This window comes from Pristis pectinata, chromosome 13, assembly GCF_009764475.1.
Source record: "Pristis pectinata isolate sPriPec2 chromosome 13, sPriPec2.1.pri, whole genome shotgun sequence".
Lineage (NCBI taxonomy): Eukaryota > Metazoa > Chordata > Chondrichthyes > Rhinopristiformes > Pristidae > Pristis > Pristis pectinata.
In genome coordinates this window covers 37,905,911-37,927,144 of record NC_067417.1, presented here as the reverse complement: position 1 = coordinate 37,927,144, position 21,234 = coordinate 37,905,911, and the positions used below count along the sequence as shown (strand labels likewise).

At 39.4% G+C, this 21,234-nt stretch overlaps 1 protein-coding gene across 1 annotated transcript in view; it reads right to left on the bottom strand.

Annotated features, from left to right (window-relative positions):
• carmil2 (capping protein regulator and myosin 1 linker 2) overlaps positions 1 to 20,641 on the bottom strand; it is a 97,721-nt gene extending 77,080 nt beyond the window's left edge. The window contains exons 1-3 of the mRNA XM_052028337.1: positions 20,545 to 20,641; positions 11,794 to 11,885; positions 316 to 366 (exon numbers count right to left, since the gene is read on the bottom strand). Coding sequence (XP_051884297.1) covers positions 316 to 366; positions 11,794 to 11,885; positions 20,545 to 20,584 — 183 coding nt within the window. The 5' untranslated portion in view covers positions 20,585 to 20,641. The remainder of the gene's footprint in view (positions 1 to 315; positions 367 to 11,793; positions 11,886 to 20,544) is intronic.
• Between the last annotated feature and the right edge of the window lie 593 nt (positions 20,642 to 21,234).

The following is a 21,234-nucleotide window of genomic DNA, read 5'->3' as shown; positions in this document are numbered from 1 at the left end:
AATTTGTTTTATCCAGAGGAAAAAAGTGACTGCAATAGACTACCTAAACAAAGGAGCTACCTGTGAGATTTTAAGAAACTTCACACTCATCTGGTTGGACATTTGTCAATTGCAGAGATCACTTAATGGAAGAAAACAATAGAATATCCATCATATTTGCTATACTGGGCAATTACTCACAAGCTTTGGGGCACTGACATATAAAGAGACCAATTTTTAGCTAAACAGTTTAAATAATGATCAAAAGTAGCTCCAAGAGCTGCAACATGTCAAGAATGGAACAAGGGAAAAGATGATAAAATCTCCACAGCTTACCTTAGCAGGAATCCGAATGGGCAGCAAAAATGCCCGCCATACTGTAAAGGCCTGAAACATAAAAAAAAATCCCAGTAATTTATGAATAGAAAACATCTTAAAATTAAAACCAATTTTTGGAGATACAAAATATATTACTTGCACATCAAAGGAATGGCCAAGAAAATATCTAATGGCCCATTCAGCCTGTATTCCAACATAGCTACGCTGTATTATGAATCACAATACACACACCAGATTTACTATGCTCTATATTCCCCTTCCTGGGAAGGCTGAATAACAAGATTGAGGCTTATACTCCTCTCCAACTGTTTCATAAATATGTGTAGTTGATCTAAAATAATTAACCTAATACTACAATATTTTAATTACAGATGTTTTGCTATGGCATACATTTTCCCATCTTAAGGTGGCCATTCAATTTACCCACAACCCAGCTGCAGCACTTGAATGAAAAAGGACATATCCTTGTTGATGCCTACTCAACTCACACACTTAATCATGCATTGAGGCAGACAAACAATTAGTGACATTCCATTGAATATCACTGTACAAATTTCTGCAAGCTATCAAGCTCTAAACCAAATTATATAACATATTTAATGTCGAAAATCATCCTGATGTACTTCAAATAAGCATAATCAGACACCTTTGACAATGAGGGGGAAATGAAAACTTGTTCCAAGTAGTAGTTTTTAAAGTAGCATCTTACTGGGAGAGTAAGAGGGCAAGTTTAGGGCAAGAATTCCAGGGTTTAGCCCATCGATAGGACAAAGGAAATTGGAAACATAAAATAGATCAGAGTTGGAGGAACACAGTCTTGGATGGTTGTAGGACTAGAGGAGATTACAGAGGCTGAGTAGGTAGGTCATGAAGGCATCTGAACAAGCCAAAAAAAAGTCATCAAGAGATTTATTCAACTTTAGGGCCTTTTTGGTTCAGCAAGACTCTGATCTGAAGACTCAGATACCAGCAGCAATTTCTTGCTTTCCGATATCATCTCAACCAATGGCAAGAACTTTGAGTCTCCCCAGCTGACATAATGGCCATGGACAAGGCAGAGCATACTTCACGCGCTCTACTTTTGTCCAGTACCAAGTCACAGAAGAACTGAAAACATTCACTTCCAAGTCTGCAATTAAATACTTCCACTAAAAACTGACATAACCATTGGCCACCTGTAAAACATTCTGCTAAAAGCACAAGCAAATCAAGCTTTAGTGACTGGAACGCTTCTGTGTAAAGTAAAATCCCAAGAATAAAATACTACCTCTCAATTGTGGATTTGATCCCTAATTTTGTTAGTTTAATAAAACATTCAGTCTATCATACAAGTTGAACACAGAGCTTTTCCCAATTTGATTACACATTTATGTTTCTCTTCAACACAGAAAAACTTCCCAAGACACTGCATAAAAGCATAATGATTAATTATTCATTTGAACATCCGCAATCGTTCTGCTTTCTTTCAATATGCAACACCAAGACCTTGATGTACAATTGGTGATTCATTTTATAGAGGATCATTCAGGTGAAGTTCCCCATTTGCCACACACTTATTCAATATATGGTAGCCCTCACTGAAAAAAGCTTGAGCATTCGGCTGCAAAGATTGCAGATATTTAGCACACCATATTTTAAAATCTAAGTCCTGGAGTATTTCCAGAAGGCATTAATGCTGATGCTTTTATACATTAATAAAAAGAAACACCTGGAAGAAAATATTTTGTGGTAGAATTTGGGGAAGAGGTGTTATTGCCCAATACATTTTCTAGAAGAGGAAAATGTTGGGTTAGTCACTTGAACTGTTTGGAAAAATAGGGACGCGAGGTAAATTGCCATGTACTAATTTAAAGGCACTGCTGAATACTTGCAGCTTCCGAAGATCTCATTGCTTCTGATGAATGACAGGAGAGCTTAGTTACGAAACAAACAAAAGAACAAATAGCATTTGAGGTTGAAATAATCCTGCACCTGTCTCCAAATGTCATGGGATTATTTTGTGGAGTTTAATGAATTATATGAATACATGTAACATGATGGCTGATCATGTTTGTTAGCTTAGAATGACTCTCGCAAGGGAGCTTTGGTAACTGTGGTCACAGTCTTAACTTTTGTGCAGTTATTTCAAATCTAGCACAGCACAGCATCCAGATTCTGCTTAGAAAACACAGGTATCGCAATAATTGATACGACTGTAAATTCTTCCTGTAAAAGAAGATTGTGGGACAATAACATCAGGGGTACAAGTGCAGCTTTCACCTATGATTTTGCCTACTTTTTAATCATATTAAAATATGTGTAAGCTGTTGTAACTGCAGGAAAGTTAGGTGGCTTATTTCAAAGGTCACACCTTATAACCTAAATATGAATATGCATGCAAATTAATGTGGTGGAAGTAAAGCTTCATTTAAACACATTTTCAGCAAAGAAATCCTTCATACATTCATTTGCTGTCACGCATACATTAAGAAACAAATAGATTTTTGTATTCAAGAATATGCGCTGTGAGCTGTGGATATGCTATTAGCTCCATCTTTACTATATAAGGGAACATTTGAAAAGGAAGTGAAATTATAGGTTGAAGTTGCACTTATACCTCCACTACTCTGTCGCACTATTATTCTGAACCTTATGAAACAACAGCTCAGGAAACAGATTCACTCTTCTCTTGCTCTTGTAATTGAGATAATGCAAACTACAACATATGTATTGCCTTTCCAAATATTGACAAAATGTGATTTTACAGCAATACAATTTTAAAAAATGATTCTAATTGTACTACAAGTACTAATAAGTACTATAACAATGCAGCACTTACATCAGCTTCAATGCCTATCTTAGCTAATTCTCAGAAATGATCTTGCAGTGGAACAATGATGTCATTTAAAAAAGTAAATTATGCTTATTACTGGTATATTGGTATCATCAATACTGAGAGTGGTATGGGGGTAAAATACCTGTTTTCTTTTAGTCTAGCCTATTCACAACTTAGACACATGACCCACTTAACTTTAGAATCTGTTGGCACTGGGTCTGAGGAATCTGATCACAAAGCACCTGTGGCAGGAAGCATGCATTTATTAAGAGCTGCCACATTTGTAAACATCAAAAAGCCTGTTTGCCATGCCTGAAATATTTCATTCTTTACAAATGCCGAAAAAGGGAGAAATAATGCCTGCTGTGATTCCCCTGCACTTTTTAAAAATGAAGCAAATGAAACCACTGCAAATGTCTGACCCAGGACAAAAAAAAAGATGTCTCAGAGGAGTACTTTATTCTCTCAAAGCATTTTTGTTCCCTTTCTGAGGCCTGGAGAAGCAGGAGTAGAATGTGGAATCAATGTTATAGTCAGATCATCCACATTTAGCAAATGTTAACAGGCCTTTCAATTCCATGGTATTTTCACTGCAGGAAATTTAAATTATAATTTAGGATTTCAATTTTTGAATCGACATAGAACTCTCAGATGCTGAGGAATGATCGAGAGTTTAAGAAATAACTTGAATTTATCTATTCAGTATATTTCAAATTAGTTCAAGGGCTCACAAGATCACAAGACAAGGGAGCAGAAGCAGGCCATTCGGCCTATCGAGTCTGCTCCAAGGAAAGGGAAATAGAAATGAGAAATGGGGAATGGGGGAAGAAGAGAAAAAAAAACCCTATTCTAATCCCAATTTCCGGCCTTATCCCCATATCCCTTGATATCCTGACTATTTAGATATCTATCTATCTCCTCCTTGAACGCCCCCACTGATCTGGCCTCCACTGCTGTACCTGGCAAGGAGTTCCACAAATTCACCACCCTCTGGCTAAAGAAATTTTTCCTCATCTCTGTTTTGAAACTGTACCCTCTAATTCTAAGATTGTGCCCTCTGGTCCTGGACTCACCCACCAAGGGAAACAGCCTAGCCACATTTACTCTGTCCTTTCCTATCAATATTTTAAATGTCGCCATGAGGTCCCCTCTCATTCTTCTGTACTCCAGTGAGTACAGTCCAAGAGCCGACAAACACTCCTCATACGTAAGCCCTTTCATTCCTGGAATCATCCTCGTAAATCTCCTCTGAACCCTCTCCAACGTCAGCACATCCTTCCTAAGATGTGGGGCCCAAAACTGCGCACAATATTCCAAATGAGGCCTCACTAGTGCCCCGTAGAGCCTCATCAACACTTCCTTACTTTTATACACTATACCTCTCGAAATGAATGCCAACATAGCATTCGCTTTCTTTACCACCACTCCGACCTGGTGGTTAACCTTTAAGGTATCCTGCACGAGTACCCCCAAGTCCCTTTCTACTTCCGTACTTTGGATTTTCTCTCATCCTAGATAATAATCTGCCCGCTTATTTCTGCTTCCAAAGTGTACAACTGCACATTTCTCAACATTGAATCTCATCTGCCATTTCCTTGCCCATTCTCCTAAACTGTCTAGGTCCCTCTGCAACCTTCCTATCTCTTCAATACTCCCTACTCCTCCACCTATCTTGGTGTCATCCGCAAACTTAGCCACAAAACCATTTATACCATCATCCAAATCGTTAATGTACAAGGTAAAAAGGAGCGGTCCCAACACCGACCCCTGCGGCACACCACTAGTAACCGGTAACCAACCAGAACGAGATCCTTTTATTTCCACTCTTTGCTTCCTGTCAACCAGCCAATGCTCCACCCATTCTGTTATCCTACCTGTAATTCCATGACCTCTTATCTTATTAATCAGTCTCTTGTGAGGCACCTTATCAAAGGCCTTTTGAAAGTCTAAATACACAACATCTACCGCCTCTCCCTTATCCACCCTACCTGTGATTTCTTCAAAAAACTCCAATAGGTTGGTCAGGCAGGATCTTCCCTTCACAAAACCATGTTGGCTAGGACCTATCTTGCCTTGCACCTCTAGGTATTCCGTAACCCCATCCATGAGGATAGATTCCAATAACTTTCCCACCACTGATGTCAGACTAATAGGTCTGTAATTTCCTTTATGCTGCCTCCCACCTTTCTTATACAACGGAACTACATTTGCGACCCTCCAGTCCTCCGGAACCACGCCGGAATCTATCGATTTCTGGAAAATTATCGCCAATGCCTCCGCTATCTCTAAAGCCACCTCCTTCAGAACCCGGGGATGTACCTCATCCGGTCCGGGAGACTTATCAGTCTTTAGCCCATTTAGTTTTCCTAGCACCTTCTCCCTAGTAATCTTAACTGAACTCAGTTCCATTTCGTGAGACTCCTGACTAACCGGCACATTGCTGATGTCCTCCACGGTGAAGACCGATGCAAAATATTCATTCAATTCCTCTGCCATCTCTCTATCATCCATTATAATAGCTCCTGCACCGTTATCAATTGGTCCTATATCAACCCGTGTCTCTCTTTTACATCTTATGTATTTAAAAAAACTCTTAGTATCCTTTCGAATGTTATCCGCCAACTTCCTTTCATAATTCATCTTTTCTTTCCTAATGACCTTCTTAGTTTCTCTCTGCAGGTTTTTAAAAGCTTCCCAGTCTTCTGTTTTCCCACTAATTTTTGCTTCTTTGTACGCCGCCCCTTTTGCTTTTATTTTAGCCTTCACCTCTCTCGTTATCCACATTTGTGCCTTTTTTCCATTCAAAACCTTTTTTCTTGGAATATATCTATCCTGCAATTTCCTTATTTCCTGTAGAAATTCCTTCCATTTCTCCTCTGCTGTCCCTCCAGCCAGCAGAGGAGAAATCAATTAGGGCTAACTCCTCTCTCATACCATTGTAATTTCCTTTGTTCCACTGAAATATCGATTTCTATCTGTGCCTACAGCACAGATAGAAAGGCCAGCTAGCTTAACTGGTGCATGACAATCTTACCCCTTTTCATTTAATGTGATTGGCTTGTCTTGCTATTCTTTTCTCCTAATACACTTACCTTGATTCCCCTTAAATGCCTCTGTCTTATTTAACTTAAATACTCTGCTGTTAGCACATTCAATATTCTAATCACTCTCTGTGAAAGTTGGTTTCTCCCTAATTTCCTTCTGAATTTATCAGTGATCTCCTTATATTCATAAACTAGAGTTTCTGAATCCTTACAACTGAAAACATCTTTCTGAAATCAAATGTTTCACCATGTTAAAGACCTCTGTTAGGGCACTTACGGAGGAAGGTGCCTCTACCTATTTGATATTTCCTAAAAGCTACAACCTCTCAGTTCTGGTAATATTTCTGGAAAGATTTTTTGCACTTGATCCAACACCCCAGTGTCCAGAAGTGACCAAAATTGAGCACAGCATTCCCAATGTGAATCAGCAAGGTTTGATAAGAGAAAAAATTAAAAAGAAAGGAACTAATTTCAAACTTATGGCCTTGTCAAGCTGCATTCCACTTTCAGTTAATTATCTGTACTCTGGGGTCCCTTTGCTCTTCAATCCCACTTAATCTCTCATTATCCAAGAAACATGCAGTTTCCTAGCAGTTGTCCACAAAATGCACTACTTCATTTACAATTTCCCATCCTAAAAGATTATTAATGTCTTGTATTTCATTTATTTTAACTTCTGACCACCTCACCCTCTCACCTCCCCTAACATTTGTTGTTCGAAAATTTAGAAATTGTACTTGCCATTGTTGAGTCCAAATTATTAATGTAAATTATGAAGAGGTCACAGCAATCCTTGCAGAACAAAACATCACAGCTATTGTCAATCTGATTAGCTGTCCTTAATCCCTAGTTTCTGTTTTGAGTTTTGTCAATAGTTTGCTAACCATTCTGCTACCTGCCTGCTAATACCACCTTGAACATGAGTTTACCATGCACACCTCATTGAATTCTGGTTGGATCAAAATGGGAAAACTCCACATTCTACCCTAAGTCGTGTAAAGAGAGCTTCTATACACAGCCGAGATTCAAGAGTTAAGTTTAATTTATTATTTGCAATATACAAATTGGCAATGCAGTATTTTTGCAGAACAACACGTAAGTGACAGGTCTCTGGAGTGAACTTTGAATCCACAACCTTCTGACTGAGAAGCATAAATGCTACCATTTTGGCTGTTTCATTGTAGATGTTTTCAGTGATTATGTGAGGGATTAATATTTTGAATACAGTACTTCAAAACCTTTTCAATGCTATTATAACCCTGGGTAGGCCATTGAACTTATCAAAGCATCACAATATAGGTCCTATTGAATCAATGTCAGTTAATACTGTCAGTTAACTGTTAAAATAGTTCATTTTAAATTTGTTTCAGATAGCATTCTTAATATACATGAATTTAAAAATAACTTTTTATTTGAATTATTCAGGAATATACAAGTTATATTAAGGGCCATTTTGTGAGCTGTTGAAGTATCTTTCACTACAGTTTGCATTGCTGAAGTTCAACCAAATATTCTTACAAATATGTTCAGTCCTTCACTTTTCAAATGGCCCATGAACAGTTGCTGCAAGCATTTAGAGACTAAAAAAAAACTTGAAGCCATTGAACCAAAAGATTCAGAAATGTTGGTCAGATAATTGCTCACCAGGCTATCTCGCCAACAACAGAACATTTGGCATGAAATGTATGTATGTGGCTTGTAAACCACATGATGGTAATTTACACTGGTGAGGTAGTTAAATTTCTACAGATTCAATGCCCATCATGCGTTCAGGTTTTTAGTCAGTATATATTTTAACAGTGCTGGAGGTTGAGGCTTTATATTCAGACTCGCATATTGGCAAAGATCTATTTAGTCAATTCAATGTCTCCAATCCGACATAGTAGGTCAGTGTCAGGTTGCCACATAGCACTGAATTTAGATCATCTAATATACAAATTTCCTTTCTCCCACAAGGTTTGAGATGGGGACGGGATCATTACTGATACATTTCGTCTCAAATTTCAGCAGTTCAGGTATTCTTGGAAATAAACCATTCTTCCTAATATCATAGCCAAACAAGAGAAAATAGGTTCTGGCACAGATAGATGTGTAAGCTCCCATCACATAGTGATGGAGCACAAATATTGGTAATTTTATAGCAAATTTGTGTATGAGCATTATCAATATTCATTTCCTATCCATTATTTGGATTCTACCAACCAAAATTATAAAGTCACCATGCTCAAGTACCCAAAACACACAATTGAACACTCCCATCCAGCCCATCATTCCACTGTGTGGGTAAATGACAATAAATATTCCTTTTGCAGCTGTGTGCCTCTAAAACAAAAAAATCTGCTGCAGTTTGTAAACTGAGTTCACCAAGCCTCAATGACAATGTTCATTGTGGTTAAGAGCAGAGTTTACATGCAGTCTACTACTAACAGCCACCAAGAAACAGTCAAACCTCACTCTGTTATTTCCATCACCAGATCTCATTGTTTCAGCACACAAACCCAAATTGCATACATCACCACACTGTGGAATTCAATCATCTGACTGAAGGATATAATGTATTCATGGTTATTCAGCATGAAAACACGCCCTTCGATACACTTGAGTCCATCAAACATATCAATTCTAATCCTCTCAACTGCCTCCAGATACTACCACCCACCTAGACACCAGGGGAAAAATCCTACCCACCACACATCTTTGGGATGACTGAGGAAACTCAAGGCCCTGAGGTAATCCACATGGAGAATGTGCAAGCTCCACACATACAGCACCAAGAGTTCAGAATTTAACCTGAGAGCTGTGAGGCAGTAGTTCTGCTATCTCTGCCTCTGGACCACCATAAATCCCATTTCAAAAGAAATAAAAGTTGGGGTAGACTTATCGACCTGGCTCTGATCATAAACAAAATCAAGGCAGATCTGATAATTGACCTCAACTCTATTTTCCTTCTCAATCCACATAATTCGTCATTCACATGTATTCCAAACATCTGTCACAGCTTTGAACATGCTTAATAGGCTGAAATGAGCTAGCTGTGGCTAGCAGTTCTAAACGGAACTACCAATGCTTAGCTGCCCCAAAGTACGTACTATTTTTACATGGACTTACTGCAAGCCCAGGATGCGTTGAGGAACAGTTGCTGGCACATACATCACTCCATGCTACCTCTGCAATGCAGCCAGTCTTATGTAAGGTTGGAGGCCCCATTCAGTTGGAGGATGGATCTTAGGAGAAGGTAGCTTTTTTGATTTTTTTTTCTTGGTGTTTTAGTGTTTATTTGATTTTTTTAAAACTTCTCACTTTTTAAAATTTACAGCAGTTTGAATAGTTTCCATTGTCTCTGAATATCCTCTCTCAAAGGTTGTCTTTAGGCAGGGCTCAGCAGTGTGCCAACTGAGGCTTACTCATCATTGAGACTTTTAAGCCTTGTTGGATGCCTATTTGGGGGGGTGGGGGGGTCAGCTCAACTGGCCCCCTGCATCCAACCCAGGTCACTGGAGACAGGGGGACACAATTTGACTCAATTTGGCCCAGTGATTCAACGGCAGTTTTCCAGAGGTAGAGAATTCCAAAGATTCACAATCCTCAGAAATGAAAATCCTCATCATGTCAGTCTACCCTCTAATTATGCCCCCACTTCTAGACTCACCTGGCTGGGGAAATATCCTTATGGTATCTACCCCCATCAACCTGCTTCAGAATTTTACATTTTAAAAATAACATTCTTCTGAATCTCAGACAGTGCTCCATTGTTATCTTGAAACATCCTCTAAATCCTAAGAATCAATCCAGTGAGCCTTCTCTGCACTGCCTCCCTCCCAAGGAAAATATATCCGTCAATAACAATACCAAAACTCTGCACAGTGCTCTAGGTGTGGTCTCAAAGTCCTGGAACATTTGTACAAAGGACATCCGACAACCTTTGGCAGGATATTCCAAGACATTTAGGAAAAATTACAATGCCATAAATTTTAGGAAGTAACAATTATTTAAAAATGAATTGAACAGTAAAGCACAGAAAAATTAAAAATAGTGAAGTAAACAAAATAAGCTCTGATGAAGGGCTTTAGAAGTGAAACATTAATTCTATTTGTCTTTCTGCAAATGCTGTCTGACCTGCTGAATAATTTTTGCATTTACTGTTTTGAATTTTAGGTTTGTAGCATGGGCATTTTTAAAAAAAATTTATTTACTGCAGAAAGACTTCACTTTGTACTTCATCTCTTTCACAATACAAGTCAACATTCCATTTGGCTTCCTAATTACTTGTTATATCTGTGTATTAACTTTCTTTCTTGTAAAATAATACCCAGGTCTCTGATGTATAGCATTTCTTGTAATGAAAATAAGCAACAGTATTACTAAAAAGGCATGGTTATTTTCCTTATTTCATTTATTTTCTCCTGCCTCTCAGAGAAGACGTTAAAACTTGTGGAAATACAACTTCATGGACAGCTGCCAATTTCAAGTATCTTGCCATCTGGTTGTTGTTTGATGAATCTGACAGTATTTGCCAGATAATTACCAATGCATAATTCAGACATGTCCACATGTAAAAACTTATAGATAGCAAACTCATTTTTTCCCTCCTTAGTCTGGGGTACTGCATTCAATTGAAGCATTCCTATTATGTCCTGACTGAGATCAATAAACTCACTGCAGTCTTGGGAGAATCAAAGACCTGTGGTTGAGATCTTTTATAGTGAAATTCTCTGCTATCTGCATCTGCTTTTTGACAAATTCTAAAATATCAAACACTATATAAACTCTTGTGGGTATTCTCAGAAAGCCAAAAACATGAAGCCACTGAAGCATTTTCAGGATTTGAAATAAAATATTTTTAGGCACCATAACAAATGCAAGTGGCAATTTCAAATTATACTTTTGAATTAATATCTTTAAATTAGTATTTCCCTCTAACTCCTTCTTGATTTTTTGTCTGCGTGCTTCTGTGTATTTTTCCAGTTGGAGATAAAAAGTACCATCTTGTCATCTACCAATGGAGTTCAAAGAAAGAACATAGAAGGTGGGGTTTCACTGTGTAATTGGCAAGAATCCCAGTATATTGAAGCATTATCAACAATACTTAATTGAATACATGTTAATATCAATGGGATAGTGAAGCGAGTATTAGCAGCATCACTGCTGAGGTTATCACATTGTATTAACATATGACAATTAAACATTTATACCCTTAATATCAGCTCTCCAGTATGTTTTCCAATGTCTTGTTCCTTCACAATTTTCTCTCCTATTAAAAGGGGCAAACCCCCACAGTGGTATAAATGTACATGTATAAACAAGGTACCAGCACCTTACTGCAAGGCCATACTCTATGACTGAAACCAGACAGTGTCACAACTTCTGGTGTCAAATCTGAGTCACATTTATTCCCCCCACCCAACTCTATACTCAAGTGAGTCTAAGGCCTATTGCAGTTATCCTGGATAAAATCAATGGAAGACAGGAATGAAATATTGGATATTCCAAGTATGAGCTGTGGAGTAAGTGGTTTACTATTGTTACTGCTTGCTTAATGATACTTTTAAAGCTCATTGCTCCACTATAGCAGATATGCACTATTTGTCAGAACATCTCAAACAATGATGAACATACCAATATTTTTTCTTCTGATTTACATTTCACTGTTGATTTCACTTTCTTCATAAACTCTACTTTCTTTGGTTGTAAAATCTTGGTTATATGTTCTGTAAACAAACAAAACGCTATGAAGCATTGCTGGAAGAGATGAAATTTCCCAATTTACAATCTCGTTAATAGACCTCCTCATCACGAAACAAGGCTGTCTGTAATTGTAAACATACAAAAAACGTTAAATATTGTCAAAATTGCAAGATAAAATGTAGGCTAAGGTGAAGTGCATTTTTTTGTAAACTGACGTGCAACAGGAACAGATTCCACTTTGATGGTTAAAAGATCAGAGGCTTCCACGTAAAGGAAGTCATGAGCATAACCTAGTGGTTAGGTGCATGGTATGATCTGATAATTGTTTACCAGTCTGGGGCAGACAGATTCAGGTTCAAAATGTGGATCCCTTTGAAATAAATGGACACCAATGGACATATATTCCTTTTCAGCAGTGCCAACACTCATGTAATTGTCAAAGAGCAGACAACCCGACATTCTGATTCTCTGAACAGCTATATTGGATTTTTTCCAAAGGGTAATAAATATGATTTGTTTCAGCAGGATAAGGCTGAAACGATGAGGAAAGTTGCAGGTTTAATCAATTGGTGTTTATTTTAAAGCTAGGCTGGCAGTAAGCATGGGTATCTGTGTCAAGCTCTCTAAGCCAACAATATTTTCAGGCAGAGATCCACTGTTGCCTTGTGGGTTATTTTGCTCTTGGTTTATGCTGCCAAATCTGGCATACATACTTTTGTAAAGAAACCACTTCCTGTTGCCATAAGTATATACCTTGCATTGAATGTACCAGCTTAATATTTAATGAAAAAACATTGAAGTGTACAGTTATTTATGTACTTGTGTCAATTTATGACATGCTCAAGACAGCCTTGTACAACTCATTAATCCTGGCCAACAGAGATATAGCAGAAGCTATGGACAATTATAGTGAATGAGTGCACTTTAAGAATGCAACAGCAAAGCTTCAGTTTCTTTATTGATTTGTGACTGGGGTAAGAGAAGCCCCCTAAATTATATCCAAGGACTCTTGTTGTGCTGTTCTGCATTGCAGAGGCCTCTATAGAGGAGGCGCAGCAGCAAATGTAGCCCTCACTTGACAAATGTACCTAGATGTACTGCTTTCAAAGACAGTGTGGAGGCAGGTACTCTAACAATATTTAAAAAGTATTTAGAGGAGCACTTGAATTGTCAAGGTATAGTAGGCTTTGGGCTAACTGCTGGTACATAGAAGACTACAGCACAGTACAGACCCTTCGGCCCACAATGTTGTGCCGACATTTTATCCTGCTCTAAGACCTATCTAACCTTTCCCTCCCACATAGCTCCCACTTCTCTATCATTCATGTGTCTATCTAAAAGATAGGATTAGTATAGATTGATACTCAATGTTCAGCATGGATATGGTGGGCCAAAGAGCTTGTTTTTGTGCTATGTGACTTTATCAGTTTCATCTAAGATGTATACTTTCAACTGTGATAACTTCACAAAATATGACTGTTCAAATCCTGATCAGCTATTGAGACAGTTTAATTATAAAATGTTAATGTCAACAAAACAAAAGAGCTGGTCATTGACTTCAGGAGAGGGGGCGGTGTACATGCACCTGTCTACATCAATGGTACTGAGGTTGAGAGCTTCAAGTTCTTGGGAGTGAACGTCACCGACAGCCTGTCCTGGTCAAATCACGTAGAAGCCACAGCCAAGAAAGCTCACCAGCGCCTCTACTTCCTCAGGAGGCTAAAGAAATTTGGTTTGTCCCCTTGGACTCTCACCAACATTTACAGATGCACCATAGAAAGCATCCTATCTGGATGTATCACAGCTTGGTCCGGCAACTGTTCTGCCCAGGACAGCAAGAAACTGCAGAGAGTTGTGGACACAGCCCAGCGCATTACGGACACCAGCCTCCCCTCCTTGGACTCTTTACCTCTCGCTGTCTTGGTGAAGCAGCCAGCATAATCAAAGACCCCACCTACCTGCGATATTCTCTCTTCTCTCCTCTTCCATCGGGTAGAAGATACAGGAGCCTGAAGGCACGTACCACCAGACTTAAGGACAGTTTCTACCCCACTGTGATAAGACTATTGAACAGTTCCCTTATACAACGAGATGGACTATGACCTCATGATCTACCTTGTTGTGACCTTGCACCTTATTGCTCGGCACTTTCTCTGTAGCTGTGACACTTTACTCTGTAGCTGTGACACTTTACTCTGTACTGTTATTCTTTTTACCTGTACTACATCAATGCACTCTGTACCGACTCAATGTAACTGCACTGTGTAATGAATTGACCTGTACAATTGGTTTGTAAGACGAGCTTTTCACTGTACCTCGGTACAAGTGACAATAATAAACCAATACCAATACTTCTAACATATCTTTATAAAAGGGTTTTAATGTCTAGCTTTGCACAAGGCTTGTTAATTATTTTTAAATGCTTTCGTATGACAAGGTAAGAACTGAAAATTATTAATCCTTGAAGATGCTGTTCATTTTTCACTGGCATTAATAGGGTGTGTTTTGTCTTTCTACTTCTATTCATTCTCTGTTGCAGTCATCTGCTCATCTCAGTGTGCTTGTGGAAAAGTGCCTTATCTTGATCATGCTACTCTCTACAGAACTGACAAATTGCACATTTGTGCTCCATCACTCCCTGGCAATTCACCATTACGAAACACAGACTTCCATTTATTTATTTTATTGTATTAAACACCGCATACATAATGACCAAATGGCACAATGAAAGCCACAAGTCTGCATCAAGGAAAGAAATGTGGCAAGAGGAAATTACAAGGCAATCCAGATGTATGTTAACTTCTGCCAAAGAAGGTTGCTGTAATTGTCAGAACAGCCATACCAGTTATCAAAATCTGAATGAAAGAAACCATGGGTGTTGTGCATGGATGAAGAAACAAAACTGCCTTTGGAAAACCAAACGTCATCTCCAAGGAGCTAAGTAAGATATTTAAAATCATTATAATCAATAGAAAGAGATTGCAGGGTGCATGAAACTGAGCAACCTACCACCAATGATGTGTATGCAATATTGGAGGAAGTTCAAAGCACTCTTATGGCAATTCTGCTCTTGTACTCTTTGATCAAAGCTACATTAGTTATAATCAGACTGATCACAGGACTCAAAACACACATGATTTCCTATCCTTACTCTCCCTCACTTTCCTACAATCACAGGAGCAAATTACACATTACTTTATCCTCTTGCATTATTACAACCTTCAGCTTCACCAATGATTCAACAAATACAATATGGCAGTTACATTTTCAAAGCATGTCAAGACTTTCACTAACACTCTCCATTCTTGCAAGAAAAGATGGACACAATTCCAGACAGCAGACAGGCACTCTTGGAGTGGGTGCTTGCCTGTACACCTTGGCTCCCTTGATGAAAGCGTGCTTGCCATTGTGAGCAGATCAGAAGTGATGCTGTGCTGGAGGAGACATTGCATGTTTGTTCCTTCATTCGCTACCCTCTTTGCTGTTCTATCAAACTATACGACAAAGTGCAAATAATTTCACTGTCCATTTCCTTTTCTCAGCTCTCTTTTCAGCCCCGAGGTAACTCCTACCTTTTTGTCCATGCCAGATACTGAAAATGTGGAAGCTCTTTTGAGAGTGGAAGAAGATAACATATGAAGAGACTCTTAAAAGCACCATCTAAGACACTGGTACCATGAAGACTCTTGAGCCCAGATGAGGAGGTGGTGTGTACATGCAGCAACCCACCAGCACAAGTGTGTAGGAACCTGGGTAGCGCAATTGCACAAGTGCCCACTCACTGCAGCAGTGGACTTCAAGGGCCTGGGGAACCAAAGGAGATTGATTTATCAGGTAATATCAGAAGCACTAGGCTGCCCTTCAGCCAATTTGCACAGAACATTGTGAAGAATGGGGAAGCCCAATCCAACTTGACACATCTTTTTGCCAAGGTCAGAGACCATTCAATCCAACATGGACGAGATAATTAGCTCCATTAACAACAGTGACCTCATCATTCTGACAACTCTCATAAGACTCCATAGCACAGACTCCTGTCACAGAAGCTGAGGCTACCAGTACATCAACTCGTATTGTGGTCATACAGTCAGGGGTAGGTATCATCTTGGTTCTGGAAGGCAATGTTGACAGTGGTCATCACAGCAGTCCAGCACTGTTGCTGGCAAGGCCAAAGGCTTTGTGGCAGGAGTGAGTTTGGCTCCATGGAAGAACCATCTCTCAGGATGACAATATACCTGCTCCTTAAAAGATAAATTGTCTGTGTCTATGCAAATATTACAAAGCCAGCCAGGCAATGGTTCTTTAGTTCACAGTGATATCCTGCAACTGGCCCTCTTGGCTCAGAACTGGCACAGATCATCCTCCACAGAGATCCAGTGTTCTGAGAAGGAGCTCAAGACCTTTCTAGCTCAAGCTGCAAATCCTAGTGGAAGCGCCTAGAGGATATGGAAAGTCAGGCCCCGTGGACTAGGACGAGGTGATTTTTTCATTATTTGTTATGAGATGGAAATGAATTGAGTAAATTGATCATTTTTTTCCTGATTTTTATTAATTTTCTGTAGCAGAGCGAGTACAATCATAAATCTGAACAGAAGAACGGTAGTCACATATGGTTATGAGGACAATGTAATGGCTGGCATTTTAGTGATGTTACCTGATGAGCAGATGTGAGAGCTTAGACATGAAGAGGCAAAATCTGACTCCTTCACTTTTTCATCTGCTGCTGGAGGTATACCTGTGACTTCAATGATGATAAAGTTGTAGTCCATACAGACAAGCACATTCCTGTATTCTCATTTGGGGTGAATTCCTCTGGAATATTCCTGGCAGTAGAAATGTTGCTCTGGCAGAATGCTCCCATTCTCTGTGGATGTTCACGATTCATGATAGGGTAGTGAAGGTAGCATTTGGCGTGCTTGCCTTCATGGGTTGGGGTATAGAATGTAGAAGTTGGGATGTTATATTGGAACTTTACAAGACTGCACGGGAATATTGTGTGCATTTCTGGTCACCACACTATAGGAATGATGTGATTCTGCTGAAAAGAGTGCAGAGGAGACTTACCAGTTTGTTGCCTAGATTGGATTTATGGGGAGAGATTGGATAAGGTGGCTTTATTTTTCCAGGAGCCAAGGAGGCTGAAGGGTGACCAGAAAAAGGAACTTAAAATTATAAAAGACATAGATAGGTAGAGTTTTTTTTTCACCTTCCTAGGAGTATCAAAACAAGAGGGCACAGGTTTAAGGTGAGAGAAAGTTTTTTTTTGCACAGAGTGGTTGATATCTGGAACTCCCTGCCAGAAGACGTGCTGGTATCAGATATAATAACTAGGTTTATGAGACATTTAGACAGTTACTTAAATAGGCAAGGGGAGAAGGATACAGACCTAGTGCGGGTAAATGGGATTAGTGTTAAATGGAATGGGCAACAAGGTTGGCATGGATGTGGTGGGCCGAAGGGCCTGTTTCTCTGCTGTACAACTCTGTGGTTCTATGCTGGGAGGGAACTTTCCTTGCCACGCAATAGGTAGAATAGAATCTGGTGACCTGTTTAGAATAACGTGGCAAAAAGCATTGCCAGGAGACAATAGAATCATGAGCAGTCAGGATCGTGGCAACTTCAGTTAGAAATATGCACGTGTCTCCAGCCTGTCCTATTCAGATTTTGTTAGTATCCGTAAAGAAAACAGGCAACATGTGATTAAATTTTGAGGCCAAGATTTGGTTACACAGCCATTATTCAAAAAATAATATAAACTCTGGATGACTGTTAAATTTTGAACTAAGTTTAATGTTAAAACATTTTATTTAAAGCTTCAAAGGATATGCAAGACTAGAAGCAGGAGTAGGCAATCAAGCCCTTTGTGTCTGCTGCACCATTCGATAAAATTATGCCTGATCTTTTACCTTCCTGCATTAAATCAAATATCCCTTAAAATATCTTAATACTTCGAAGATTATTTACCCATTTTCTGTCTTGAATATACTCAGGCATTCTTGAGTAGTGAATTTCAAAGACCCACCACACTCTGGGTAAAGACCTTTCTTCTAATCTCTGTCCTGATTGGCTGACTCCTTATTTTAAGATCGTGACTATAGGTTTTAAGACACCCTAGCCAGGGTTAAATATCCACATTTACATTTACCCTGTTGTTTACTATGAAAACTGTACATTTCAATAAGAACACTTATCATTCTTCTCAATTTGGGAGTACAAGTCCAGTGTACTTAATCTCTCCTTATTTGACAAACTTGCCATCCTGGTAAATTAATGACAAACTAAATAATGCTTAAATGAATACACTTCCTTTAGAAAGCTGTTTTCAGTTAAAATTATATGAAATGGATTTATTATATACTTATTATTATAATGTTATATATACAGCAGAAGGATGACGAGAGTAAAGGTAGGACTGATTAGAGACAAAGGTGGGAAAGATGTGCCTGGAAGCTGTGGAAGTGGGTGAGGTTCTCAATGAATACTTCTCTTCAGTATTCACCAAGGAGAAGGGCCTTGATGACGCTGAGGACAGTGTTGGTAATGTTAATGTTCTAGAGCATGTTGATATCAAGAGAGAGGATGTGTTGGAGCTGTTAGAAAATATTAGGATAGGTAAGTCTCCGGGCCTGATGGAATATTCCCCAGGCTGCTCTGCGAGGTGAGGGAGGAGATTGCTGAACCGTTGGCTAGGATCTTTGAGTCCTCATTGTCCACGGGAATGGTACTGGAGGATTGCAGGGTGACAAATGTTGTCCCCTTATTCAAAAAAGGTAGTAGGGATAGTCCAGGGAATTACAGACCAGTGAGCCTTACGTCTGTGGTGGGCAAGCTGTTGGAAAGGATTCTTAGAGATAGGATCTATGAGCATTTAGAGAATCATGGACTGATGAGGGACAGCCAGCATGGCTTTGTGAAGGGAAGATCATGTCTCACAAGCCCAATAGGATTCTTTGAGGTGACGACCAGGCAAATTGACGAGGGTAGTGCAGTAGATGTGGTCTACATGGATTTTAGTAAGGCGTTTGACAAGGTTCCACACGGTAGGCTTCTTCCGAAAGTCAGAGGGCACGGGATCCAGGGAAGCTTGGCCGTGTGGATTCAGAATTGGCTTGCCTGTAGAAAGCAGAGGGTTGTGGTGGAGGGAGTGCATTCAGATTGGAGGGCTGTGACTAGTGGTGTCCCACAATGATCGGTTCTGGGACCTGTACTTTTCGTGATATTTATTAATGACTTGGAACGAGGGGGTAGAAGGGTGGGTTAGCAAGTTTGCAGACGACACAAAGGTCGGTGGTGTTGTGGATAGTGTGGAGGACTGTCGAAGATTGCAGAGGGATATTGATAGGATGCAGAGCTGGGCTGAGAAGTGGCAGATGGAGTTCAATCTGGAGAAGTGTGAGGTGGTACACTTTGGAAAGACAAACTCCAAGGCAGAGTACAAGGTTAGTAGCAGGATTCTGGGTAGTGTGGAGGAGCAGAGGGATCTGGGGGGTTCATATCCACAGATCACTGAAAGTTGCCTCACAGGTGGATAGGGTTGTTAAGAAAACTTATGGGATGTTAGCTTTCATAAGTCGTGGGATCAAGTTTAAGAGCCATGAGGTAATGATGCAACTCTACAAAACTCTGGTTAGACCGCACTTGGAGTACTGTGTCCAGTTCTGGGTGCCTCATTATAGGAAGGATATGGAAGCGTTGGAAAGGGTGCAGAGGAAATTTACCAGGATGCTGCCTGGTTTGGAGAGTATGGATTATGAGGAGAGACTAAGGGAGCTAGGGCTTTACTCTTTGGAGAGGAGGAGGATGAGGGGAGACATGACAGAGGTATACAAAATATTAAGAGGAATAGATAGAGTAGACAGCCAGCGTCTCTTTCCCAGGGCACCAATGCTCAATACAAGAGGGCATGGCTTTAAAGTAATGGGTGGGGAGTTCAAGGGAGATATCAGAGGGAGGTTTTTCAACCCAGAGAGTGGTTGGTGCATGGAATGCGCTGCCTGGGGTGGTGGTGGAGGAAGGTACATTGGTCAAGTTCAAGAGATTGTTAGATAAGCATATGGAGGAATTTAAAATAGGGACGAAGAGGTTAGATAGTCTTAGGCGTGGTTTAAAGGTCGGCACAACATGGTGGGCCAAAGGGCCTGTATTGTTCTATGGTTCTACACACACACACACACACACACACACACACACAGACGAGCCCAAGTAATACTCACATAGCAAGGGGGGGGGGGGGGGTGTGAGCAATCCTACAGTTTACATAAAATAGCAATTTAAAAGTAGCACAACATCATCTTTAAGATGAGTACATCCTCAAGATGCTGTAAAAAGGTAAGAGTTTAAAAATGCCTACTCATCAAGTGAACTTAATAAAGCATACATGTTCAGCTTACAACCTAAATTTTTCACACTTTTAGTTAACAAAATATTCATGGATATTCTCATGTTAAAACAAAATCAAATAAAATGTTCTTGTATCTTTTTTTAATCTTGATTTACTTTGCTCATAGACTTAGCAGGTGTTGCTTTTGCACATTGCAGGCTGAATGATATGTCAGTTGTTAATCTCGTTCATGGTTTGCATTTTCAAAAGCAACACCCTTAAAACTGAAAGACTACACAGAAATTTAAAGGTGGTACACACAAAACTCTTCTTTTAGAATTAACAAAAGCCAAAATCATTACCTTGCAACTCTTCTGAAATATCTTGACTGGAGATAGCCATTTTCTAGTGACAACTTCAGTGGAGTAACTGAGAATGAGAACTATCAATTAGAAGCAGTTCCACATCCTGCATCAGTAACCACACGACCCTGAGAGGAAACAGTGCTCTTTGGAAATATAATAAATGATCCAGTAAACAATATTGTCAGTGGTGTGCTTCAACATTAACATTTACCTGAACTGTCATCATTGTATTTAACCAGTTGTTACAAAAAAATATCAATCAGCTTTGTTTGGCTTTACTGCAATTGTTAGTTCAGCTGTCAACTCATAGTAACACACATACGCTTCCCTGTACGTTGTTCCTGCAAGTTACAGATTCATGTTCGATTTCACTTCATTTGGTTGCTGGAAATGTTCTGCACTGAAACACCATGGAGAACCCAATAAGACACAAAGTAAAACTGGAGGTTTTACCCAAGTGATGGACAAAATTATAAATATAAACATGAACAGATGCAGTCATATACAAAATGAACATAAATAACACAATGAATAAAGGTAAAAGCAAAGTATGGGTCAGAATTTGATAGTTGAAATGATGGCAAAAACTACAATTCGTCACTATTACACTTCAAAATTCCCATGGATTGCGTATGTGCAAATAAACTTGGAACTTCAGATGTTGCCATCAGCGATTCCTTGCTCCTT